General features: G+C 41.3%; 1 protein-coding gene across 1 annotated transcript in view; it reads left to right on the forward strand.

Annotated features, from left to right (window-relative positions):
• The first annotated feature begins 14,132 nt into the window (after positions 1-14,132).
• ZYG11A (zyg-11 family member A, cell cycle regulator) overlaps positions 14,133-27,962 on the forward strand; it is a 47,889-nt gene continuing 34,059 nt past the window's right edge. The window contains exons 1-3 of the mRNA XM_069479176.1: positions 14,133-14,222; positions 20,337-20,502; positions 26,858-27,609. Of these exons, the coding sequence (XP_069335277.1) occupies positions 14,133-14,222; positions 20,337-20,502; positions 26,858-27,609 (1,008 nt within the window). The remainder of the gene's footprint in view (positions 14,223-20,336; positions 20,503-26,857; positions 27,610-27,962) is intronic.

Raw genomic sequence — 27,962 nt, forward strand, 5'->3', positions numbered from 1 at the left:
CAAAGACTTTCAATTATCTGGACTGAAGGCACTGTTCTCACCATGGCCAGATGAATGGGAGTGTTCTGTACATGAATCATGCTTTATTTTAAATCAGGACATCACTTAAGTATTAATGTTGTGTGTACAGATTCTTGTTTTGGGATTTCTTTTTTGCCTAAATAAATGTTATAAATTTTATGTCAAATGTGTCTTGTCTACTTTGATTCTAGACACTTGCTTTCTGAAAAAGGCCAGTTTTACTGCAGAAGAAGTTTTTAGTACTGGAACATCATTCATCCATTTCCTTTTTTTCTCAAAGGTGACCTTGAACATCCATTTCCTTAAATACCTATGCTAAGTACTATTAAGTGTTGGAACTTATATAACGTATAAATCCTTCAGGGAACTTAAGTATAGTGGAGAAGAATAAATATTAAATAAACAGATAAATATTAACAGTATATTGCAGACCAGCCCACAGTGATTGTTATAGAGGCATAGAGTCTACACCTAATCCAGACTGGATACCCATCAGGTCAAGAAGACTTCCTGGAGAAAGTGATATAATATCTGGGTTGACGTTCACACAAGTATTGAGGTAATTAACCAATATAATGTATATCATTTAAGTGCATTTAGTGAGGGGAATTACCAAAAAAAGTATTGTCTGAGAACCCCAGGTACATGTATGTTTATAGTAGCATAAATGCAGATGTACAAAAAGGACATCTCTTCATTTATTGAGGAAGTGTCAACATTTTTACTTTCACACACAATGCTTACACAGTCAACCTTGTGATAATACATGTTCACAGAGTAAAATTTGCAAAAAATGAACTAGAGCTCTCTAAAAAAATTGACATAATTTATACCACCAGTATTGGAAATGATTCAAAGATGAAATACATAGTATAGCGAATTGTAAAAAACGCTGACGATTTAAAATAGTGGGAAAAAACGAAAGGAAAAAATTTAACATGAAAAAGTGTATTACAGGGGCCGGGCGCGGTGGCTCACGCCTGTAATCCTAGCACTCTGGGAGGCCGAGGTGGGCGGATCGTTTGAGCTCAGGAGTTCGAGACCAGCCTGAGCAAGAGCGAGACCCCATCTCTACTAAAAATAGAAAGAAATTATATGGACAGCTAAAAATATATATAGAAAAAATTAGCCGGGCATGGTGGTGCATGCCTGTAGTCCCAGCTACTCGGGAGGCTGAGACAGGAGGATCGCTTGAGCTCAGGAGTTTGAGGTTGCTGTGAGCTAGGCTGACGCCACGGCACTCACTCTAGCCTGGGCAACAGAGTGAGACTCTGTCTCAAAAAAAAAAAAAAAAAAAAAAAAGTGTATTATAGGGATAGATTATGGTCAATTGCACGGAGGCAGTCTGTAAGAGCTGATTTTCATGATCATTAAGAATATTTTGAAGTGGCTTTTTTCTTTTAGGGCATGGCTCTTGGAGAATACATTCACATTCATTTTCTACATGGTGCAGCTCTTTTTGAAATTATTCTGTGATACGATATACACCCACATGAGCATTCCCTGTTTTCCCATCTTCTGTGCCATCCTTCTATGTTGCTTTGGGTACTTGGAAATCCATTTCACGTGCACTCATATACAGACCATAAATTTGGCTGAAACTATACTGGTGGATCAAACAGCAACACTATTGTGTGTCTTCTTATCCCACCATGCACATAATTATTTTTGAACCAGTCAGTAACTTTGCTGGCTTCTTCAGGCAAATTCAGCTTTAATTCATTAAAAGATCCTAGAATTTCATCAGCTGGAAAGAATGCCAGTGCAGACAAATGACGAATTTTTAAAACTGAAGTTTTCATCCTTGCTGAATAGTGTGTCTAATCCGCTCATCTGAATTTTCTGCCAAATGCAAATAAAAATAATAACAAGGTCATAGTTCTGCCTAACATGATGCAAATAACGTAATATCCTGTGTACAACCAAAAATGCACTAATCCCTTCCCCAGAATTCAGTTTCAGGATTTTAACATTTGGGATTTTAATCTTTCAGGATTGTGATTTTGGGGATTTTAGACTTCAGGGATTTTGATCTTTCAAGATTTCAACATTTTGGATTATGGCATTCAGGGTTGTGTTTTAGGGATTATGATAGGCTCCCAGCCCTACTATGTGGTCTCATAGCACCCCATATGTGCTTTAGCACACTATTTCTCAAAACTCCCTACTGATTTTTTTTAAGAGATAGGGTCTCACTCTGTCACCAGGCTGGAGTGCAGTGGCATGATCACTGCTTGCTGCAGCCTCAAATGCCTGGGCTCAAGCAATCCTCCTGCCTTAGCTGGAGTAGCTGGAACTACAGGCATGTTACGTGCTCATTTAATTTTTATTATTTTTGTAGAGACGGGTTCTCACTATGTTGCCCAGGTTTGACCTGAACTCCTGGGCTCAAGCAATCCTCCCACTTCAGCCTCCCAAGAAGCCAGGACTACAGGTGTGTGCCACCATGCCCTGCAAGGGCAAGGACTTTGTCTAAATCAACATGATTTCTTTCTTTCCTTTAGTGTTAGTTCTTCACTTATAGAAGAATAATAAAAATATCACCCACTTCAAAGAATTGTATGAGAATTCATTGAATTGATGCTTCTAAAATGTTTATCCAGACACCTAGCACATAGATCTAAAAAAAAGATTGGCCAATATTATTACTATATATCTGTGATGGCTAAGTTTATGTGTCAATTTGGCTAGGCTGTGGTATCCAGATATTTGGTCAAACATTATTCTGGATGTTTCTATGAGGGTGTTTTTGGATGAGATTAACATTTAAATTGGCAGACTTTGAGTAAAGTAGTTTGCCCTCCATAATGTGGCAGGCCTCATCCAATCAATCAGTTGAGGATCTAAATAGAACAAAAGACTGGCTTCCCTGAGCAAGAAAGAATTCTCCAGCAAATGTCCTTCTACTTGAACAGCAACATTAGCAGTTCCTTGAGTCTCCAGCATGCCCCCCTCTTGCAGATTTTGGATTTGCCAGGTTCCATAATTGCATGAGTCAATTCCACACACACACACACGCCCCCTATTGGTTCTGTTTCTCTGTAGAATCCTCACTAATACAATATCAAACCTTTAAATATGGTGAAATTATTATGTACAATTTGTAAAAATGAAAATCTGAAGATAGGTAAGATTCCTATTACCCATTAAAAGTAGATGTTCCTTCATTTCAATATAAGATGAGACTAAGTTACTAAGAGCAGCAGCAACAAAGACAACAAAAGAAAAACTGGCTTAACAAAAAAGATAATAAGGAGAAAGAGGAAGAGGAGGAGGAGGAGGAAGAAGAGAAGAAATGCATTGGCTTACCCCTACCCTCCAGGTCATGGACCTCTCTCTGCTCTGAGCAAAGCCAGAGGGTAGGGTGTCCTGGCTCATGTGACTGACATGTACTGGCAGAGTCTAGCTCCTGCAATAACTGGATCTATATCTCAAAAATATCACCAGGGCCCAGTTTCTGTCTGTCTCTCAGAGTGTCTTCTCCATGGGGTTTCACTCTCAGACACCCAGGTATTACTATCTGCCATACATAGTCAGGAGGACAAATTCCTGTGGCTAATTTTTTGGGTGTTTTTTTTTTTTTTTTTTTTTGAGACAGGCACTTGCTCGTCGCCCTGCTAGAGTGCAGTGGTGTCATCATAGCTCACTGTAACCTCAAACTCTTAGACTCAAGTCATCCTCCCACCTCAGCCTCTGGAGTAGCTGGGACTACAGCCATGTTCTATCACCCCTGGCTAATTTTTCTATTTTTTGTAGAGGCGGGGTCTCCCTATGTTGCTCAGGCTCCTTTGCCTAATATTTAACCAAACAAGTTGTTGAGCTCTGTTGTATATAGTCATCACTTCAAAAAAAAAAAAGGAAAAAAGGAAAAGCCTCTCTCCCTTTCTCTATTCTTCCCCCTCCCACCCTCAAATTTTTTATTATGTTGATTGACTTAGTCTCTCTTGGCTAAAGTGTTCCTTTCCTGCCCATTACACTTCTATCTCCTATTACTCATCCTCAATCTGCATCATAAAAGTCCAATAAATGGGTCTATCTGCATAACTTCTCAAACTGATAAGAGGGAGCAAATGGTGGAAACCTTGAACACTCACATTAATCATTTTTGTCTCTTATAATTTAAGATTCTAATGCATTCTCAAAATTCAGCCGTTAGCCAGGCTCCAGCCTATGAAAGAGCAAGATGGCCGGAGTAACCATAAGAGCTCCTGACTTCCTTTGGAGCAGGCTTAGGGAGATGGCATCAGTGGCCAGATATTGCAGATGAATGGCTTACTCCTGTTCTTCCAGTAGGACAGCTGTTTAAGGGGACTGCTTCTGGAGTATCTCTCCTAGACTGAGATGTGAATCTAAGAGATAAGAACAACACATTATAAAAGGACACATTTATAATCACATACCTAGAATATGGGTGTCATATGTGAATATGGAGAACAAGGAATTACCAAACACATTTTCTACCTAAGTCTTGTCAATTCAGTCTTAAAGAAAGTCCTTCAAAACAGAAAGATTATGAATAATGAACCAAAATACTATGTTTAGCCCTCAAAACATCTTGTGAAGGAAGATAATTATCCTCCTTTTTGAGAAGAGGGGAAACCTACTGGGGCGAATGATTTGCCATGAATCACACAGATAGCAAATAGAGCAACTTGTAGATTAAATTTACACACTGTTGACACAGGAGTCCCCACTCTGTAGAATCCTTGCTGCTTTGTATAATTTCAGTAGAATATGAGGAAAAAGGTATAGTCAAAAGTCCTCCAAAATGACTTATAAAGTAAATCATGTTGTTTGTGGCTACTAGCAGTGGAGTTACAGGGTCTTCTTTAAAGATCTGTGGGAACAGATCAACTATAGGACTTAGGATCAATCAATTAGCACCCTGGGCCAAGCACTATTGTAAGGGTTCTATAATTTTATTATTATTATTATTTTTTTTTTTTTGAGACAGAGTCTCACTTTGTTGCCCAGGCTAGAGTGAGTGCGTCAGCCTAGCTCACAGCAACCTCAAACTCCTGGGCTCAAGCGATCCTCCTGCCTCAGCCTCCCGAGTAGCTGGGACTACAGGCATGCGCCACTATGCCCGGCTAATTTTTCTATATATATATTTTTAGTTGTCCATATAGTTTTTTTCTATTTTTAGTAGAGACGGGGTCTCGCTCTTGCTCAGGCTGGTCTCGAACTCCTGACCTTGAGCGATCCACCCGCCTCGGCCTCCCAGAGTGCTAGGATTACAGGCGTGAGCCACCGCGCCCGGCCATGGTTCTATAATTTTAAATACCACTAGTGATTCAGTAGATTCCAATGACTGACTTGGAATTCTAATGTAGCCAAAGAGCATATCAAGGCAAGCCCTATGCTAACTCTTGCTCAGTATATTTTCTCAGCTAAGCTTTGCAACAACCTTTTAAAGAAGATAACTATTTCATGTTCAGTATAAGGAAATCGTGAGCTAGTGAATAATTCTGCCAAGGTTACAAGCTATTAGGTGTCAGAGTCACACATCAGACTCTATCAGTTTCTGAAATCTACACTTTTAATCATGGTGCTAAAAGGGGGAAGAATCCAATTTAACCCTCAAGGCCGGTCTCAAACACCATTCCCACACACACTTTTTGCCTATCTCAAAGAACTGACCCCACTGACAACTTTCCAAGTTTATGATTTTTCAGCCTCACCTCTGTTGTTATTGTAGGGGCTCCTACACTAACACATAAGATTTTTACAGAGCAGAAAATTTCCTTTCAAAAATATGATGCTGAAGAGACCACCAACCCACCAAGCTGATAAAGAGATTATTTCAAAGTGAAAACATCTGAGCTGTGGAAAATGCAGAAAGAAATTTTTATCTGAATTTTCCTTTTCTAACTAGAAGAGAGCTTTGTAAGAGTCAGCTGCCACAACCTTCCCCTCTGGGGAGGTCTCCAGTCTTGGAGACACTGACCTTGGACACCAGGACATTCAAAAAAGCTTGTATAAACGGGACTCATCAGAACCTTCCATCTTTTGAGCCTTAAGCACCACCCCCTTCTCCTTATTAAGTCAGTAAATAAACCTTTACTCCTAGCTGTTCTAGGAGCTTCTCTTACCATGGGGTTCTCCCACAAGTGTAATAAATTTTTCTTCTGTTAATCTATTGTTAATTAATTCATAGGCCTCCAACTAGTTGTACCTAAATTGGTAGAGAAGTTGTTTTTCCCTCCCAAAAGGGCTCAATAAATAAAAAAAAATTAACAACAGCTGGGGGCAATGGCTCACGCCTGTAATCCTAGCACTCTGGGAGGCTAAGGTGGGAGGATCGCTTGAGCTCAGGTGTTGAGACCAGCCTTAGCCCTGAGCAAGAGAAGACCCAGTCTCTACTAAAAATAGAAAATATTAGCCGGGCAACTAAAAATAGAAACAAAAAATTAGGCAGTTGTTGGTGGGTGCCTGTAGTCCCAGCTACTCGGGAGGCTGAGGCAGGAGGATTGCTTGAGCCCAGGAGTTTGAGGTTGCTGTGAGCTAGGCTGACACCATGGTACTCTGGCCCAGGCAACAGAGAGAGAATTGGTCTCAAAAAAAAAAAAAAAAAATTAACACCATTAAATAGGAATATAATGTTAAAATAAAGGATGGTCTTTTATTTATTTTTTTGAGACAGAGTCTCACTCTGTTGCCCAGGCTAGAGTGCCATGGCGTCAGCCCAGCTCACAGCAACCTCAAACTCCTGGGCTCAAGCAAGCCTCCTGCCTCAGCCTCCCGAGTAGCTGGGACTACAGGCATGCACCACCATACCCGGCTAATCTTTTCCATATATTTTTAGTTGTCCGGATAATTTCTTTCTATTTTTAGTAGAGACGGGGTCTCGCTCTTGATCAGGCTGGTCTTGAACTCCTGATCTCAAACGATCTGCCCACCTCGGCCTCCCAGAGTGCTAGGATTACAGGCATGAGCCACCGTGCCCGGCCAAGGATAGCCTTTTAAATGGGATGCATTTAGGGTTTTTTTTTTTTTAATGCTTCAGAGGTTTCATTGCAAAATTGGACATTGGTTCCTGTTCCTATTCGGTAAATCTATGTCACAGGATGAGCTAGGATTTTATATGCATATACGTGTGTGTGCGTGTGTGTGTGTGTGTGTGTGTGTATATATATGCATATATATATATATATATATATATAAACTTTTTAGCATCTTTCATTTCAAATTAGAATGCAGATTTGGAATTTAATGCCGCAGTCTCAACTGTGCATGTCAATAGTGGCTGAAACTGGAAAACATTTAAAAAAAAAAACAAAAAACCTTAAGTCATCCATACTTGTGATTTATTTAGTCTTCTAGTAGTTTGGAACAAAAAGTAAAGAATTTGCAAATACCACACCATCTAAACGCCTGTTTCAAATGAAACATTAGCCTTCACCTTGCAAAATAATTTCTTTATAATTAAGTAAATCACAGCAGAAGACCCATGTCAGTTGCTTCTTTCTTCCTGGAGAAGTTGGCAGGATAACTGCATCCTAGGGGCTTATCTGTGTTGAATCTGAGAGGTGGAACACCAACAAAAAAGAGTGTCCTTTTCCATTCCAAATCACAGAGGTAATGAGTAGAGATACTCACATTTCAAGAATAGAGAAAGTGGCTGGATAAAAGAAGCAGGTCTACCTGCTCTAGAAGACAATATAGAGACACTTTCCAAGTCCTGGAGTTCAGAATTTTGTTTTTGAGACGAATATAAAAGCATCTAAAAGCCAAGGAAAAAGTTCTTCCTGTGATAAGCAGATGCACTCAGCCTCCAGGGGGCCGGCCCGCCCCGCCCAGAGGCCATTCTGCAGCAGCACTGCTCACTCTGCCATCTCTGCTTCTTTCCTTTAGTTTTATCTGTACCACTTACCCTTATTTTATTCATTTTCTGCCTTCCTAAGACAACTTAAGGACAGCAAGAGTCTATGAACAGCTTTAGGGAACCACTGCCCCAGCTAATTCTGTTGCCCAGGAGTGGTTTCTCTTTCTTTAGGAGTTCACTATTTCAGCATGTGACCTTTCACTGATAATCCTCCAGAGAGACCTCTGAACTCCGGGCTGAACCTTTCCTGTTCAAGGCTGTTCCACTCTGTAGTCTTCTGTGGTTCCTGTTCCTTCCTCCTTTTCTTGGATAGGCCCTTTCCATAATAAAGGTTTTAATGCTGATCACTACAATGGGAGAAATAAAGCAAGGCTAACAGACATAGATATGGGTAAATCACAAATCTTAATAGCTAGTCTTTGATTTTTTTCAAATATGATTTATCTTATCTAATTTTTTTTTTTCTTGAGACAGGGTCTCACCCTGTCACCTGGGCTAGAGTGCATCATAGCTCACTGCAGTCTCAAACTCAGGGCCTCAAGCCATCCTCTTGCCTGAGCCTCCAAAGTGGGAGGAGTACAGGTGTGAGCCACTGTGCCCAACTTTATTTAAATTTTAATTCATTAATTTCATAAATATTCCTAGGAAACTTATTGAACACATTAGGTGAAGGAGGGGAGGGAGTCCGAGAATTACAGAGATCCTCTGATGCAGCACCTTACTCCATTTTTCAGATGAGGACATTGATCCTCAGAAAGAGATAAAGACTTGTTAAAAGTCAACACATGATCTTTTCCTTTAGGAAGCATCCTATTTGAGAAGATGAAAATAACACATAGGGTGTTAGACACTCTTAGTACTTGAAATTCTGCAAGTTTTTTTTTTTTTTTTTCCTTTTTCTTTTCATTAGAGATGAAATCTCACTCTTGCTCAGGCTGGTCTTGAACTCCTGACCTCAAGGGACCCTCCTGCCTTAGGCCTCACAAAGTGTTAGGATTACAGGTGTGAGCCACCTTGCCAGGCCAAAATCCTACAAGTTTGGTGTTATTTTATTATCTCATTTTCCAGAAGAGGAAACTGAAGGTCATAGGTTAAGCAACTGCCTAAAGGAGAAGTGGAAGTGGCATTCGAATCCAGGCTCTTCTGACATCAAAGCCCATAATCTTTCCCCCATACTTCATGACAACAAAGCTTAAAAAATATTACAAAGTTCTTAAAGAAATCCAATCCTGATTTAAAGAGATATCAACTATGGTTCTCTAATTTAATTTCAGGTGTTTGATTTCTTTAAACTTCCCAACTTTGTATCTGTGCTATTCTTCCCCTACCTATTGAAGAGGGTAGGGCATGTTGGTCAAGGCTTTCTAGAAGAAATGACACCTCAGTGAGACCAGAAGGATTAGTAGAAAGTACTCAGTAAGGTGAGGTAGAGTGGAGAACAGAATGTGCAAAAGTACATTTCTAGAAATAAAATAATTTCCATACATAATGATCAAAGGAAAGGTTGTTACAGGGAAATACTAATGGTTTAAGCTAGAGACTTAACCAGGAGATAGATCATGAAGAATGACCTAACACCACCCTAAGGCTGGGCACGGTGGCTGGAACCCATAATTCCAGCACTTTGGGAAGCTGACGCAGGAGGCTTGAGGCCAGGATCTGGGCAACATAGCAAGACCCCATCTCTACAAAAAATTAAAAAATTAGCTGGGGCCGGGTGTGGTGGCTCACACCTGTAATCCTAGCACTCTGGGAGGCCGAGGCGGGTGGATCGCTGGAGGTCAGGAGTTCGAGACCAGCCTGAGCAAGAGCGAGACCCCGTCTCTACTAAAAATAGAAAGAAATTATATGGACAACTAAAATATATATATACAAAAAATTAGCCGGGCATGGTGGCGCATGCCTGTAGTCCCAGCTACTCGGGAGGCTGAGACAGTAGGATCACTTAAGCCCAGGAGTTTGAGGTTGCTGTGAGCTAGGCTGACGCCACGGCACTCACTCTAGCCTGGGCAACAGAGTGAGACTCTGTCTCAAAAAAAAAAAAAAAAAATTAGCTGGGAGTGGTGTCACAGGCCTGTAGTCTTAGCTGCTTGGGAGGCTGAGGCAAGAGAATTGCCTGAGTCCAGGAGTTCCAGGATTGTGCCACCGCACTCCAGCCTGGAAACAGAGTGAGACCCTGTCTCTAAAAAGGAAAAATAAAAATCCTAAGAAGTTTGGGTTTCAACAATGGGGAGCCATGAAAGTGTTGTGTTTTTGTTTTGCTTTGTTTGAGACTGGGTGTCCCTCTGTCGCCTAGGCTTTAGTGCAGTGTCTCAATCATAGCTCATTTCAGCTTCAAACTCCTGGGCTCGAGTGATCCTCCTGCCTCAGTCTCCTGAGCAGCTGGGACTATAGGTGCACCAGCTAATAGCTACCATGCCCAGATAATTTAAAAAAAAAATGTTTTTGTAGAGATGGGGTCTCACTATGTTGGCCAGGCTGGTGTTGAACTCCTGGCCTCAAGGGATCCTCTTGCCTCAGCCTCCCAAAGTGCTGGGATGATAGGAGTGAGCCACCATGCCCAGCCTGGAAGTGTTCTAAATTGGGGACAAAGGTGATCAAATTTGTGTTTTAGGTAAAGCACTCACTGTAAGTGGGTCAAGGATTAGAATGAATGAGTCTAGAAACAGATTAGGATCATGGACTAAATCCTCAGAAAATGCTTGTTAAATTGAATTGGAAAACTGAAGAATAGGTAGGGGACAGCTGTACAGGACACTGGGGGAGGAAGGAGTAGAGAACAGATTTGCCACAATTTGCCTTCTCCTACATGGATGCAATCTTAGCTCTGATTTTGGGGAGAAACTAACCTCTGCAGCTACAATTTTTTTTTTCCCACATAGCCATTTCATGTATTTTTCAATATATTTTTTCATTAAGGTATAAGTGACATGTAAAAATTCTAAGGCGGGTGCTGTGGCACATACCTGTAGTTCCAGCTACTCAGGAGGCTGAGGCAAGAAGATAGCTTGAGCCCAGAAACTGGAGTCCAGCTTGGTCAACATGAGGAGATTCCATCTCTAAAAAAATTTTTTTTGATCACTTTCTGTAAGTTAGGCATTGTTTTAAGCCTGGGATACAACAAAACAAAATTGATGCCCTAATGTAGCTTGCATTTTTTCCTAGTGGGAGGAGGCAGAAACTATGCAGAAATAAAATGAATATATAGCATGACAAATGGCAATGATCAGGAAAACAGACTAAGGGGGACAAGAAGTACAAGGAAGAGATGTCGACGGTGTTGAGCGTTGCTCTTTTAATTTATCAGCGTCAGGGAAGTCTTTACTGATAAGGCAACATTTGGACAAAAATTTGAAAGAAGAGGGCCAGCCATAAGGATAGCTAAAGTAAGAGAGATATCCATGAAGACAGCAAGGAGTCCAAAAGGGATGGAGTGGAATAAGCAAAGGGGAGAGTGGCTGGCAGAAGATGAGGTGGGAGAAGGAGGGCATGGGGAGAGTAAATTCTGTAGAATCTTGTAAAGCACCATGCTTAAGGCTTTTGTTCTATTCTGGGTGAGATGGGAAGCTATTGGATGGTTCTGGGCAGAGGGTGACATCAGTTTAAAATGATCACTCTAGCTACTGTATTGAGAATAGATTTTAATGGAACAAAGGTGTAGGCTGGGAAACCAGATAGGAGGATATTGTAAAAATCCAGGTGGGTAATGATAGGAATTGGACCAGGGTGGCAGTAACAGAACACGTAAGACATAGACAGTCTCTGTATATATTCTCAAAATAAAATCAACATGATTTCCTAACAGATAGAATGTGGGATATGAGAGAAAAAAAAAAAAAAGAGGAGTTAAGAATGACTTTCAAGGTTTTTGGCATAAGCAACTAAAAGGTAGGAGTTGTCATATACTGAAATGGACCAGAGAAGAATATTGGGGGTTTATTTTGGGGCATGGTGAGGCCTTCTAGATAACTAGGTGGATATGTTGAATAAACAGTGGGATAGTTCAAAGTGAAGAGCAGGCTAGATATATAAAATAGAGATACATCGGCAGGTAGATTGCTTTTAAAGTTATGAAACTGGGTAAGATCACCAAGAGAATGGATAGAGAAGAGGTGTATAAGTATTGAGTCCTGGAATACACGAAGATTTCAGTTGGGGCGAAGAGGAATCAGGAGGACGAGAAGGAGCAGACAATGAGGTTTAGGAGGAGAGAGAGAAAGAAGAAAGAGGAAGGGATAAGGGTTGGAGGAGGAGGACATGTGTTCTGGAAGCTGAGTGAGAAAAGTATTTTAGGGAAGAAGAAATGGGTTAAATGCCACTGAACAGCCAAATAAGACGAGGAATGAGAAGTGACCAATGAATTTAGCAACTTGGAAGTGGACAAGAATGGTTTAGCGGAGTTGCAGGGGTAAAAGACAAATGGTAGAATTGCAGACAGCAAGTACAGACCACATTTTGGAGAACTTTCCCAGTAAATGAGAGAGGAGATGGGGGCAATATCTGAAGAGAGAAATTGGGTCAAAAGAGGTATTTTTTTTTTAAACTATGAGAGAAATATCAGCTTATATAAATGCTGCTAGGAACAATCTAAGAAAGAGGGAAACATTGATAATGCAGGGGAAAGAAAGGACATTGCAGGATGATGTCTTTGAGTAAGCAAGAGGAGATGGGACCGGGGCACAAGTCCAGGGGTTGTCCACAGATGAGAGTATAAATAGGTCATGGTAAGAGGAGGGAACAAAAGGCAGAAAGTGTATACAGGTAGGAGAGTAGAAGTGATGGTGGGAGCTTGAGATGTTTTTTGATTGATTTTATTTTCTCAGTGAAAGAGGAAGGTGACAGTGTGGATGTGGGAGGTGTTGAAAGTCTTGGAGGAGAAAATATGTAATAGCTCAGTTTTAAAAAAGCATATTGATTGGATTTGCAGTTAGAAAACTCAGGTTTGACTTTCATGTGGGTCACTCATCAGCTGGATAAAAAATTTCTTTTTCTTTCTTTCCTTTTTTTTTTTTTTTTTGAGACAGGATCTAGCTCTGTCGCCTGGGCTAGAGTGCTAGAGTGTAGTGGCTTCATAATAGCTCACTGCAATCTCAAACACCAGGGCTCAAGCCATCCACCCAGCCAAAAATTTAACTTGTCTACTTAACTCTTTAGTTTTCCAGTTTCCTTGTGGGTAAAATGGGGATGATACCTACTGTACAGGGTTTTTTAAAATAAGAGGATTAAAGAATAAATGTGAAAGAAAAGCATTTTGCAAAGTACTCAGAAATAATTTAACATTTAAATCCAATCCACTTATCAAGGACTTGCCATGTGCCAGACATTGTAATGTGTTTTACATACATTATCTTATTTAATCTTCACATTAATCCCGTGAGACAAAGCATTCCCATCCCATTTTACTGATGAGGAAGTTGAGCTTCAGAGAAATCAAGAATCTTGCTCAAGGTTCACAATTTACCAGATGGCCGAGCTAGTGTTCCAATTTAGGGTTCAAACTCCAAGGCTCATACTCTTAAGAACTTTCTTTTTCTAAGGCATTATTTTCCCCTAAGTTAGCTAAAGTGTACTAATTTATCAGGTTTCTTTCTTGGAGCAAGTTATAAGGGTCTTCTTGCTACTTTTCAGGTAACAAGAAAGCTCAGTAGTCTTTTTTTCTAGTTACTTGCCAATATTTTGTATTCGTTTTACATTTGATTCATCCAATGTCGCCAGGAGTTGAAACAGAGAGGACTGTTATGAAAGAGGTTGTTGCTCCTAGATTTTTAGGAGCAAAGTCTTCGAAAAGTATATTTTAAAGTATTACAGCCTTTAAAACATATATTCTATTTCCCAGCTCCATAGAGCTGGTCCTCGGGAATGCCCCTAAAGGGGTGACAGGAATGTGCTAGCTATCAGGCCCTGAGATATGGGTTTGAGGGAGGTTGGTCTCAAAGGGGTGAGTAGGAGTTGGGTGTGTGGTTGGGCAGGTTAAGGCTAGTTTCTGGACTGGGGCGGCAGAAAAGAGGAGGACGGTTGGGGTCCCGCTGGGGGGGGGGGGTCGCCAGGATGGGGGCTGGAAACGGCGGCCCTGGGGGCGGGGCCTACGGCGGGCCGGCCCCCCCCGGGGGCGCGTGCGCGGTACCACACCCAGCGTTTCAAAAGCCCAGCGTCCCGGGTCACCACGAGAGTGGTGTGCTCGTTCGGCGTGATTGGCGTTGCTCAGCAGCCTCTGCCTGCTCTCGCGGGATCCGGGTCCCCGCTCGACGCCAGCTCTCTTTTCGACGCCCGGGCGGCGGGGGTCGCTATGGTTCACTTCTTGCACCCGGGGCTCTTGCCCCGGACCATCGTCCCTCCGGACGCTCAGAAGGATGCACTGGGCTGCTGCGTGGTGCAGGTGAGCACTGGCGTGGGGGCGGGGACGCGAACCTCGTGGCGACGCCCGACTCCCGCGAGCGCGGCAAGTTGTCCGGGACCCCGACCAGGGACTTGTTGGGGAGTTTGGCCGACGCGCGAGCGAAGTCTGTGGAGGCTGAGCCCCTGTCAGGCCCCCAGGCGTCGCCGGGGAAGTGCGTGGGGGAAGTGGACTGGGCGCTGGAGGGGAGTTTTTGGCCCGGGGCGCTTCGGCCTTCCGGCCGAGCGCTTTGACCTTGCACAGCTGAGAGTTGGCGCTGCGGGAGCAGAGACCCGCGGGACCCGGGCGAGCCGCTTCTCAGGTCTCCAGTTCTCACCTGTTGCAAAGGCAGCAACTCTTGCAGGGTCGTCTAAGCTTGGACGCAGGTGCTATGCGGGGCGCTCGGCTCGTCCTGTAGTGGAACGGTGTTGATTACTATTGTCATAATGAACCCAAATGCCCTAAACCTTGACTGTTTCCCCACGTGCGTGTGGACGTGGCCCTCCCCAGAGGCTGTGACCCAAGGCTTTAGCCCTCATGAGTCTGGAACAAACCCCCGAAAACTGAGATAACTTCAATTTCACGTGTTGTCCCCTCCCCCTTCCGAATGCGTGTTAAACTAAACTCTGAGGAAAAGGCAAACTAAAGGCCAAGCGCGGTGGCTCACACTTGTAATCCTAGCACTCTGGGAGGCCGAGGCGGGAGGATTGCTTGAGCTCAGGAGTTCGAGACCAGCCTGAGCAAGAGCGAGACACTGTCTCTACTAAATATAGAAAAATTAGCCGGGCGTGGTGGCGTTTGCCTGTAGTCCCAGCTATCTCAGAAGGCTGAGGCTGGAGGGATCGCTTGAGTCCAGGTTGCAGTGAGCGATGATGACGCCGCGCAGCGACGGAGCAAGCCCCTGGGGGGCGGGGGGGTGGGGAAGCAAGCCAAAATAATGTGTATTTAGCGCGTACTGTGTATGAAATACCTCTTTTCCGAAGTAATCCGGTAATCTCTAGTGTTTTGTGGACATTGCTGGTATCTGTTTTACTGATGTAGGGAAGTTGGGAGCCTTGAAACTTAGTTGATTTACTGGTGAACTTAAATTGACTTAAGCTGTTCTGACATCAGACCACATTTAACAGAGCCCCGAGGACGACCACCTGAGAACTCAAAAGGGTTGAGTGGTGAAAGCTCAACCCAAAATTAATACAGAACTATTCCGATTAAGGAACTATTCCCATTAAGGTTGTGCTGTACATATCAACGCCTTGTTGGATGACTTTTGTGCCCTGCAGAGATCTGGCCTGTGGCGTTTTGCACTTACTTGTTAGTGCCTTTGTCAAATTAAGGAAGCTTCCTTCTATTTCTAGTTTAAGATCATGAATGTGTGTTTTGTTAAAATTCTTTTTTGGCATTTATATTAAAGATCATATGAGAGTTCTTTTTTCTGTTAATGTTTATTTTTCATTTTTAAATTAATGTTTTTTTCTCTATTCTGAATTTCAGTGATTGAGAATTTAACTTTATATTCTGTGATTAAATCCTACCTGGTCATGATGTATTGTTAGTGATGTATTGCAGCATTTTATTCATATTTTTTGAGTATTTTCATGTACATGTTTATGAGGGATATTGCTCTCTAGAAATATATTATCTGGTTTTTAGTATCAGGATAATGCTGTCCTCAAAAATTGAATTGGGAAGTGTTCCCTCTTCTATTGTTTGAGTTTGTGTAGGATTGGTATTATTTCTTACCCAGGTGTTTAATAGAACTCACCAGTGCAGCCATCTGAGACCAGTTTCTTTGGGGGAATGTTTTTAATTCTGCTATGTATTACTATTATCTTTTTAATGCTTATGGTTTCTGCACATTCCCTCTTTTGGGTGTTCTTTTGTTCTGGATATTTCCTCTTTTGCTCCTAGGATTGGTAATTTGTGTTTTTTCTCCTTTTTTCTCCTTCTCTTGGTCACTGTACCCAGGGATTTAGTAATAGTATTAAATCTTTTTAAAGAGCCAACTTTTAGCCTTGATTATTTCCATTGCGCATCATTGTTCTCTTTTATTGATTTCTGCTTGTATCCTTATAATTTCCTTTCTTCTGTTCACTTTGTGTTTAAGTTTTATCTTTGTAAGGTGGAAACTTGGGTTATTAATTTTATGCCCTTGTAGTTTCCAATAGAAATATTTAGAGGTATACATTTCCTCTAACACTGCTTTGGTTAACTCCCATAAATTTTTATATATTGTACAAAATATTTTCTAGTTTCTGTTGTGATTTCTTCTTTGACCCATGGGATATTTGGAAGTATATTGCTTAGTTCCTAAATATTTGGGGATATTTTACGTATCTTTTTTGTTATTGATGTCTTACTCTCTTTTTGTTTTTTTTTTTTTGGTTTTGGTTTTTTTGGGTTTTTTGGGTTTTTTTTTTGGTAAAGATTGAGTCTCCCTATATTACCTGGCCTCAAGGGATCCTCCTACCTCAGCTTCCCAAAGTGCTGGGATTACAACCACACCCAGTTTGTTACTGACTTCTGTTGCATTGTTGTCAGAAATAATTCTGATTACAATCCATTTATATTTGTACATTTTTATATATTTAATGTTCCTGTTTTCAGTACTCATTTTTTTCCTAGATCCCAAATATCCATCTTGTATCATTGTTTTTCAGCTTAAAGAACTTCTTTTAATGTTTCTCACAGTATATATCTGTTGGCAACAAGTTTCTCTCTGCTTTTATCTGAGAATATCTTCTTTTTTTTTTTTTTTGGAGACAGAGTCTCGCTCTTTTGCCTGGGCCAGAGTGCCGTGGCGTCAGCCTAGCTCACAGCAACCTCAAACTCCTAGGCTTAAGCAATCCTTCTGCCTCAGCCTCCCGAGTAGCTGGAACTAAAGGCATGTGCCACCATGCCCGGCTAATTTTTTCTATATATTTTTAGCTGTCCAGACCATTTCTTTCTATTTTTAGTAGAGACGGGGTCTCTTGCTCAGGCTGGTCTCGAACTCCTAACCTCGAGTGATCCTCCCGCCTCGGCCTCCCAGAGTGCTAGGATTACAGGCGTGAGCCACCGTGCCCATCCTGAGAATGTCTTTATTTCATCTTCATTTTTGAAAAATACTATGTCTGTTTTCCCCCCATAACACTTAAAAAATGTCATTTTATTGTCTTGGTTTGCCTTGTTTCTGATGAAAATTCAGTGGTCATGCTTTTAACTGTGTCTAACTCCCCTCCTCCACCCCCTGGCAATCTTAAGATTTTTCTCATTATTATTGGTTTTTAGACATTTGCCATGTGGTTTCTCTTGTTTATTCTGCTCTGTGTCCATTTTGCTTTTGGGATCAGTGGGTTTATATTTTGCATGTAATTTGGACATTTTTGGACTTTTTTAAAAATGAAAACCATCAATTTTTTTTGTTTTTTGTACCCAGTGAATTAACTGTAATTTAACAAATATTAAACTACAAAGCAATTTTATAGGTTCTAAGTATAGGACATTGTCTTTGTTGGCTACTATTTCTTTAAAAATTTTTTCTTCACCACTCCTCTCTCTTTTTTTAATTTATTTGATAATATGGTAATTCAAAGAGGGTTTAGGAACTCGAGTGGCGCAATCGGTTAGCGCGCGGTACTTATACAAAGAGGGTTTAGTTTAGGGATTTTTTTCTGAAGATAATAAGGTGAGGTATGGAAAGCCACAGTAATATAGTATTCCATATTCAGCAGCAACAGCTGCACCTCCCAAAGGACCTTCCAGGAGAGAGAGGGATGAGTTTTAGAGGAGTGGTTGTGGGACAGAGCGAGCCCAGAACAATCTTACAGAGGGAGCTGGGGAAATACACTATAGTGGCTTGAATTGTGTCCCCCTAAGATATGTCCAAGTCTTAACCCTGGTACCAGTGAATCTGACCTTATTTGGAAATAGGGACTTTGCAGATATAATTAATTGAAGATCTTGATGGACTCATTGGATTTAGCAAGGTGGACCCTAAATGCAATGGACTGGTGGTAACCTTAAAGAGAGGGGGAGAGAGATTGGAGACCGAAGAAGGCCATGTGAAGATGAAGGCAGAAATTAGAGTTATGCTGCCAAAAGCCAGGAAGGCTAGGAGCCACCAGAAGCTGGAAGAGTAAAGTAAAGATTCTCCCTTAGAACCTTGGGAAAGGAGCGTGGCCCTGCTGACAGTTTGGAATCTATCCTCCAGAACTGTGAGAATAAATTTCTGTTGTTTTAAGCCTCCCATTTTGTGGTAATTTGTTGCAGTAGCCTTAGGAAACTAATACTGTACGTGTTCTAATTTCACTTTCCCTCCTTCTATCTTTGAGAGTTTCGTGTTCTCAGAACCAAACTGACAACCAGAGGGTAAGGGAATCTATTTAGAGGAGCCACACAGGTCACCTCCAGTAGTAGAACAGGGTGATGAAGGGTAAGGAGTGAGTCTAGGTGGGAAATAGATGACAAATGGGAGCTATCAGACACAGAGAGAGAACCAGTGGGGTTCGTTAATACATTGGATGTGTGTTTGTGTGGGGCTGTTGGTTGAAGACAAGGAAATGTGGCAAAGATTCAGCAACTGAATAGATGTGATTCTGTTTACCGAGCTGGGAAAGACTGGGGAAGTTCAATTTTGTATAAGACGAATTTGAAGTATTTGTGACACAGTTAAGTAGATAGGGAGGCAATTGGGTATCTAAGACTATCACTTAAAGAGAGATCTGACCTGGAGATGGTATCTGGAATTCATTGGCTTTATAGATAGTATAATATGTATGTATGTATGTATTTATGAGACAGGGTCTCGATCTGTTGTCTGGGCTAGAGTGCAGTGGAGTGGTCATAGTTCACTACAACCTCAGACTCCTGGCCTCAAGCAATCCTGCCTTTGGACCACGGGGGGATTGTAGTGACTTGAAAGAGATGTGGGGGCATCAACGAACTGTTGCATATTGAAGCCTCTGAGAAAGATACCTATCCTTCTGGCTTATCATTCTCTCTTCATGTCTAATACAGTGCTATGTCTTTCAAATATTTTTTAAATGAATGATGATCATTCTATCTTAGAGGACAAAGGGACTACAGATGCTCTTCAACTTATGATGGGGTACATCCCAGTAAACCCACCATAAGTTTAAAATACCATGTCAGAATTGCATTTAATACTCTTAACCTACTGAACATCATGGCTTAGCCTAGCCTGCCTTAAATATGCTGAGAACACTTATATTAGCCTACAGCTGGGCAAAATCATATAACACAAAGCTTATTTTATAACAAAGTGTTAAATGTTTGATGTACTTTATTGAATACTGTATTGAAAGTGAAAAACAGTGGTTGTTAACATATGCAGCTGAAAGCACACTGGGCCTGAAGAATGTTTGAAGCATTGAGCTAAAAGTGGCATTGCTAGATGATGGGGATGCTACAGTGACAGGGTCATCAATTTCTTTTCTTAGCGCTGGAGCACATCAACACTGTTGATGGTGTAGTAAGTAGACATAATGTTTTTCAGGAAGATACCATGTATTAGTTTACCCTTGCAGTCACATGGCTGGCGGGGAGCTGTGGTTCGCTGGTACTGTCATCGAAAGAATATGATACAGCATATCACTAGCCTGGGAAAAGATCAAAATTCAAAATCTGAAGTAGGGTTTCTACTGAATGGGTATCACTTTCACACTGTCATAAATAAGATGGTTTCATTACATATAAACTATTATTATTTTTTTTTTTTGAGACAGAGTATTGCTCTGCAGTGGGGTCATCATAGCTCACTACAACCTCAAACTCCTGGGCTCAAGCAATCTTCCTGCCCCAGCCTCCCAAGTAGCTGGGACTACAGGTGTGCACCAGCATTCCTGGCTAATTTTTTCTGTTGTTAATAGAGACAGGATCTTGTTCTTGCTCAGACTGGTCTTGAACTCCTGAGCCCAAGTGTTCCTCCCACCATGGCCTCCCCGAGTGTAGGATTACAGGTATGAGCCACTGCACCTGGCCTCATTACATACAAATTATTATTAAATAGGATGTATCTTCAGATATCCTTATCAAGTAGGATATGTATGGCATAATCAATTGTATGTTGAATTTTTGCAGATCTTTTCTAACAGAGTTTGTCTGGGGTTTGTTTGCTAGGAGGAGGCATCTCCCTACTCTTTGGTCAACATCTGCCTAAATGCCCTGATTGCTAACCTGGAGAAATTGTGTTCTGAAAGACCTGATGGAACACTGTGCCTTCCGGAACATTGGAGTTTCCCTCAGGAAGTAGCTGATCGGTTCCTTGGGGTGATGACTTGGCAAGGTAATGATAAGCCTCCTCTACAGTCTATTCTTTTTTTTTTTTTTTTTTTTTAAAGAGACAAGGTCTTGCTTTGTTGCCCAAGCTGGAGTACAGTGGTATGACATAGCTCTCTGCAACCTCCAACTCTTGGGCTCAAGCAATCCTCCTGCCTCAGCTTCCCAAGTAGCTGGGACTACAGGCTAATTTTTTCTTTTTTTTTGTAGTAGAGATGGGATCTTGCTCTTGCTCAGGCTGGTCACAAACTCCTGAGCTCAAGAAGTTCCTGGCCTCCCAGAGTGCTAGGATTACAGGGGTGAGCCCCCGTGGCCGGCCTAACATCATATTTTTAAAGTTAACCCATGTTGTAGCATGTATCAATGTATGAGTAGGTACATTCATACATTCATTCCGTTGTTGTTGTGGTTTTTTTTTTTTTTTTGGAAACAGGGTTTTGCTCTGTCATCCAGGCTGGAGTGCAGTGCAGTCACAGCTTGCTGCAGCCTTGATCTCCTGTGCTTAAGTGATCCTTTTGCCTCAGCCTTCTGAGTAGCTGAGACTTTAGGCACATGCCACCACACCTGGCCAATTTTTATTTTTATTTTTTTGTAGAGATGGGGTCTTGCTTTATTTTCCAGGCTGGTCTTAAACTCCTGGTCTCAACTGATCCTCTTGCCTTGGCCTCCCAAATTGCTGGGATTATAGGTGTGAGGCAACATGCCCTGCTACTTTTGCTTTTTTGTTTCTATGCAGTACCAATCCTTTCTACCATTTGTTTTAGTTTCAGTGCCCATATCATAGAAAGGTTCATGTCATAAAAAAAGTTAAAAGCAGTTCTGAGTGATCAGAACCCTTCTGCCAGATTGTTTGATGTCAGTTTGTTTTCTGGCATTGCTTCTTCTGTTTTCTTCCTCATTATCTGACACTGGCTCAGAAGCACTCATCTCCATCAAGTCATCTTCTGTTAATTCCTCTGGTGTGGTGTGTGTTAGCTCCTGAATTTCTCCAAGATCCCTATCTTGAAAACCTTCAGCATTTTTTTTTCTTCAATGTCCACAATCTCTTTCATGGTTTCCTTGATTTGCTCTGTCATAAGTTTTATGAAGTCACACACATTTGGACGCGATTTCAGGTTTGATGGCTTTATGGCTTTTTCTATAATATCATTGGGATTTTTTTTTTTTTTTTTTTTTTGAGAAAGAGTCTCACTCTGTTGCCCAGGCTAGAGTGCCGTGGCGTCAGCCTAACTCACAGCAACCTCAAACTCCTGGGCTCAAGCAATCCTCCTGCCTCAGCCTTCTCAGTAGCTGGGACTACAGGCATGCACCACCATGCCCGGCTAATTTTTTCTATATATATTTTTAGCTGTCCATATAATTTCTTTCTATTTTTAGTAGAGATGGGGTCTCCCTCTTGCTCAGGCTGGTCTCGAACTCCTGAGCTCAAACGATCCACCCGCCTCAGCCTCCTAGAGTGCTAGAATTACAGGCGTGAGCCACAGTGCCCGGCCTAGCAATGGGATCTTAAGTGGTGTAATTCTTCCAGACTTTCCTGATGTTCTCTCTGAGTTCTCTTCTATAGTGTTGACTATCATTTCTGTAGAATACCGTGTGTAATGAAAGTTAAAGGTGCTAATGACTGTCTTATCTAGAGCCTGAATTGGAAATGCTGTGTTTGGAGGCAGTAGGCAACTTTGACATCTTCAGCGTTAGAGGTGTGGGGTTCTTGGTAGGCAGTGGCATTGTCCAGTGACAAAAGAACTCTAAAAAGCACTCCCTTACTGGCAAGGTAACTTCCTGACTTCAGGAATAAAACATCAGTGGACTCAGTCCAGAAAAGTGTTCTTGTCCAGGCATTCTTGTTGTGTAACCAAAAGACAGGCAACTGGTGTTTATCTTTTCCCTTCAAGGCTCGAGGTTTAGCAGCTTTATAGACAAGGGCGGTCCAGATCATAAACCCGACTGCATTTGCACAAAACAGCAGAATTAGCCCATCCCTTTGTGCCTTGAATCCCGGTACTCCTCTTCCTTACTAATAAATGTCCTTTGTGGCATTTTTTCCAGAATAGGGCGCTTTTTTCCCCATCTGCATTAAAAGTCTGTTCAGGCAGATATCCCTTCTCCTTAATGATTTTCTTAATGGCATCTGGGAACTTGTCTGCTGCCTCCTCATTGGCAGAAGCTGCTTCTCCTGTTACCTTGACATTATTTTAAGCCAAACCCCTTTCTAAAGTTATCAAACTGTTCTTTGCTGGCATTAAATTGTCCAGCTTTAGATCCTTTTTACTTTCCTTTTGCTTTAAGTTGTCATATAATGACTTTGCTTTTTCTTGAATCATATTAGAGTCCATAGGTATTAGGGCAATCCTATACCCACATAGAAGCTGCATTTTCAGTATAAGACAAAAAGGTATTTTGCACAAAGTACAAGGTTTTCATGCCTGCTGGCATAGCTGCAGCAATGACTTCATGAATTTTTTTCTCTTTTCTTAAAATAGTCCTTAGGACTGTGTTCATTTACCTTGAAATGCTGGGCTGCAGCTGCATCCTCAGTCTATGTGGTACATATCAAGCAAGTCAGCTTTTTCTTGTAATGTCATTTTTCTCTGCTGCTTGGGAGCACTTCAGCATCACTAGTGCCACTTCATGTGGGTCCAGATCATATGGTGTTATTCAGGGTTTGTGGTATTACAGACTAAACATGATGAAAAATATGTGAGAACATGAGAGAGCACATTTTACTGCAACATGCAATTAACTGGAGAGATGAACTGCCCACCTGGAGATGATTAGCATCAGGTAACTTCACCGGATACTCCCAACACTTGAGCTCACTGAAATAGCAACAGGAGGTGGCTGTGAAATTATTATAGAAACAGTGCATGCAGTTATGATTTAATACTGCATCTTTATGTTCCTTTATGTTTTTCTTGACTACAAATGGTGCTGTGTATGGTCTGTGTGTGTATATGTTTCAATGAATTTTAACTTTTTATAATAGATTTGAGTATACTTTATGGTAGTAAATGATAGACTAGTATATCTATGTTTTATGAATTCATGACATATATTTTTCTTAATTTTTTCAGCATTTGTAGGCTATGTTGTTCACCTGTGAGTTTTCAAATTGAGGCAAATCTCCAAAAGATTTTCCAATATATTTATTGAAAAAAATTCTTGTGTAAGTGGACCTGCACAGTTCAAGACCATGTTGTTCAAATGCCAGCCGTATGTATGGCTACATGTATCTCTGTGTGTGTGTGTGTGTGTGTGTGTATGTGTATGTGTTAAAGAAACTGGTCATTTGTTTTGTAAAGTTTTTCGGAATCTAGATTTTACCATTGTTTAACTGTACTGTGATTTTTACATGTTCCTCTGGTCCCTGTATTTCCTGTCAATTGGATGATAGAGGTAGATGTTTGATCAAATTTGGGTTCAGGGTGTTTTGGTGTGTGTTTTTGCTTGGTTTTATTTTTGTTGTTGCCCTGTGCTTCCTTCAGTGAGTTTATAAAGTCTAAACTGTCTGGTTGGTTTTTGTGATTATGGTGGCCACAGATGGATGATCATTGCCTAGATCCATTAAATTATCAGTTCTTGTAGATTTGACTTTTAGTGTTTATTACTCTCCTTGACCTTTCTGGCTTAGAATTGTTTTTCTGTTTTTTTCTTGTATTCTTGAATTACTCTTCCATAATTTCCTTCTGTTTTTCTGCCTGTGCCTTAAGTGTTTTCTGTTCCTTAAGGTTTTGTCTTGGATACCCTTCTCACTCTGCACACTACCTATGTGATTTTCCTTAGTTTAGTTAATCTCTTCTACTCTGATTCCCCAGAGATCCCAGCTCAGACCTTTATTCCAAGCTCCTGAATCATGTATCCTAATGCTTCCTTGGTGTCCTGCACTCTTCTCTGGGCTGCGGAGTCATCATATTCTTCTGGTTTTCTTCCTACCTCAGTGAATGCTGCTTGTCTTTTTATCCAGGTTCCCCTGAAAGGCAGTACAGATTGAAGGTTAAGAGCTCTGGCTCTGGAACCAGACTACCTGGGTTTGCACACTTTTTTGACTATTTATTAGGTAGGGTTTCTTGGGCCATTAACTTAACTTTTACATGCCTCACCTCATCTGTAGAATGATACTAATACTGGCTTTTATAGCAATTTAGAGAATTAATATATACAAAGTACTTAGAAAGTTCAGTTAGTTTTTATCATAGTTATCTTCCTCCTACTATCTGATTTTAAGTGTTGTTGCTCTCAATACTTGGTCCGTGTTCCTTTTCATCTCTTCCTGCATTCCCATGTTCTTCATCCCCATGGTTTTAAATATTGTCTTTATGCTGACTAAAGGTTTATATTCTGGTCTTACAGATTTCAAATATGTGGAATCTAGATGATCTTGTGGAGAGTCCTGATGATAGAATGACTATTTAGTCCTGTCTTGAGTTGTGGTGTGAGAGCTGGGCCCCTTATACCTCTCACTTCAATCTTTGGATGTCGGTCCCTGTGGGAAGGGAGTGTGAGCTTGCTGGGACAACTCTTCTTCAGCTAGGCAGTACCCATGGGTGAGAACTGTCAGCTGGTGGCACTCCCAGCAGCTGAAGTAGTAAGTCCTTTATTCCTAAGGGGGATGTAGATGACACATAACAGTATCCACCACACTCCTACCATTTCCCTTATCTCTGTAATGTGTTGGCCATGTACCTAGTGAATCTTTATTAGGATTCATTTTTGATTCTTCCTGTTTCTCCTCCCTGAGGTATGTTGAAACATTTTCTACCTTCAGAATATATATCTCAAGCTTTTCTTTTCCTCCTAACCCTTGTCACGTTAACACCATTCTGGTACATCTCCATTGACCTCCCAAGTGGTCTTCTCCCCTTCGCTTTTGCTCCTTGCCCAGCGCTGCTACACAGCAGAGAGCAATCCTCTTAAACCTTACCTGATCTTTCCACTCCTGTGTCACTCATTAAAGGCTTTCCATTGTACTAGATTCTCAACCTTTTTGGCACCAGGGACCAGTTTCGTGGAAGACAATTTTTCCACGGACTGGGGTGGGGCGGGGCGGTTTTGGGATGATTCAAGTGCACTACATTTATTATGCAGTCAAACCTCTCTGCTAATGATAATCTGTATTTGCAGCGGCTCCCCAGTGATAGAATCATCAGCTGCCTCAGCTCCCCCTCAGATCATCAGGCATTAGATTCTCATAAGGAGCACCCAACCCAGATCCCTACATGTGTGGTTTACAGTTTTCTGTTCTGTAGGGTTTGTGCTCCTGTGAGAATCTAATGCTGCCACTGATCTGACAGGAGGCAGAGCGTATGGGGTGATGTGATGGGGAGTAGCTATAAATACAAACGAAGCTTCATTTGCTAGGTAGGGGTCCTGCTAGGCTCCAGGGCCAGGGGTTGGGCACTATAGTACTAGGATACAATGCCAACTCTTGCGGTATCTGACTCTTGCCCTTGTCTCTATCATATCAGGTACTGATTTTCCCTTCACCAACTGTGTTTAGCCACACTGGTTTTCTTTCACAGAAAAAGCCAAGATGTTTCCCACATCAGGGATTTAGTTCTGGTAAAGGTAAAAGTTTGAATTTCCTAGCTTTTGTACAGGACTTTTACCATCCTCCTCACTCTCATTCCCAGCTATGCCTCCCCTTGCACACTATGTTTCTAGCAGTGCTAATCTACTTAGGGTCGTTAATACCAGGCACATATCACTACTGCATATACCACGCTATTGTACTTATTTATTTACCTGGTATGCCTTCCTGTACTAAATGCCTTGTGGTCATAAGTGTCTAATTACCTTGTGTGCCATTACTTAACGTGGGATCTCACATACAGAAGATCCTTAGTAAATTTTTGCTAAATGAAATCTAGTACAACCTATTCATTTTACAGATGAGGAAAATGAGGCCCAGAGAAGTGAGTGACTTGTGAAAGATCGTCCACTAATTTGGTTAAAGTAATCATTAGTAGTGTTTTTTGCCTATTGTGTATCCTGTACTTATCTACCTATTTTATTTTGTTATTAGTTTCTATGACAATGTTACTGGGGACAAAAAACTTTGAGCTCTGGAGTCAAACTGGGTTCAACTTCTGATTTTGCTATGAATGTTGACCTTGGGGAAGTTATTTAACTTCTTTAAGCTTCAGTTTCCTCAGCTAAATAGTAGTAGTACCAATAGTCTCTTTTATAGTATTAGTGCAAAGAGTAAATGAGATAATCTTAAAGGACAATGCCTGGCATAGAGTAAGTAGTAACTGTGGTCATTATTGATTGTTATTATCAGCATCTGTTCTTGTCATTGCCGCATTGCATCCTGGAAAGGCATGAGTTCTAGTTGTTATTACAGGCTGGTTCTGGTTCTCTTATAGGCAAGCTGACTGACAGAACGGCAAGCATTTTCCAAGGCAACCAAATGAAATTGAAGCTGGTCAACATCCAAAAAGCTAAAATCTCTACAGCTGCATTCATAAAAGCCTTCTGCCATCATAAGCTCGTTGAACTGGATGCTACTGCAGTACATGCTGACCTCCCAATCCCAGACATCATAAGTGGACTCTGCAGTAATAACTGGATCCAAGAAAACCTTCAGTGTCTCCTGTTAGACTCAACAAGCGTCCCTCAAGATTCAAGACTACTTTTCTTTGGTCAGCTCACTGGTCTTCGCATTTTAAGTGTTTTCAATGTTTGTTTTCATACTGAAGATCTGACTAATGTTTCTCACTTACCAAAACTGGAAAGCTTGGATATCTCCAACACTCTGGTCACTAACATCTCTGCATTGCTTACCTGTAAGGATCGACTCAAGTCTCTAACAATGCACTATCTGAAATGCCTGACCATGTCCAAATCACAAATTCTTGCAGTCATTAGAGAACTTAAATGTCTGCATCACCTTGATATTTCTGACCACAGGCAACTCAAATCAGACCTAGCTTTTCATTTGCTACAGGAGAAGGATATCCTGCCTAATGTCGTATCATTGGATATTTCTGGGGGCAGTTGCATCACTGATGGAGCTGTAGAACTGTTTGTACGGCAGCGGCCTACAATGCAATTTGTGGGACTACTGGCTACGGATGCTGGTTATTCTGACTTCTTTACTACAGAGCAAGGCTTGAGGGTTTGTGCTTATCCGAAATAAGTTTTGTTTAATGTATTCAAAATGTTATTAAGTTTTTGCTGTACACCAGAATCTATACTAGGGGTTAGGATTACAAAGACAAACAAAATCCTTAGCTCATCTAATAGTGTGTTTACCTACTATGTGGTAGGTTGTGGGAATGTAATGTTAAGATGTAGTCCCAGCCTCCATATTTTCTAGTCAACTTGATTATTACTATACATTACCTCCTATGTGCCAGATGCCATGCTGTACATATGCATTGTTTTCTCCTTTAATCCTCCCATTTTATGGGTGAGGAAATGCAAGTTCAGGAAGCTTTAGGTACTTACACACGGTCATGGAGCTGACTG

This window comes from Eulemur rufifrons, chromosome 8 (assembly GCF_041146395.1).
Source record: "Eulemur rufifrons isolate Redbay chromosome 8, OSU_ERuf_1, whole genome shotgun sequence".
Lineage (NCBI taxonomy): Eukaryota > Metazoa > Chordata > Mammalia > Primates > Lemuridae > Eulemur > Eulemur rufifrons.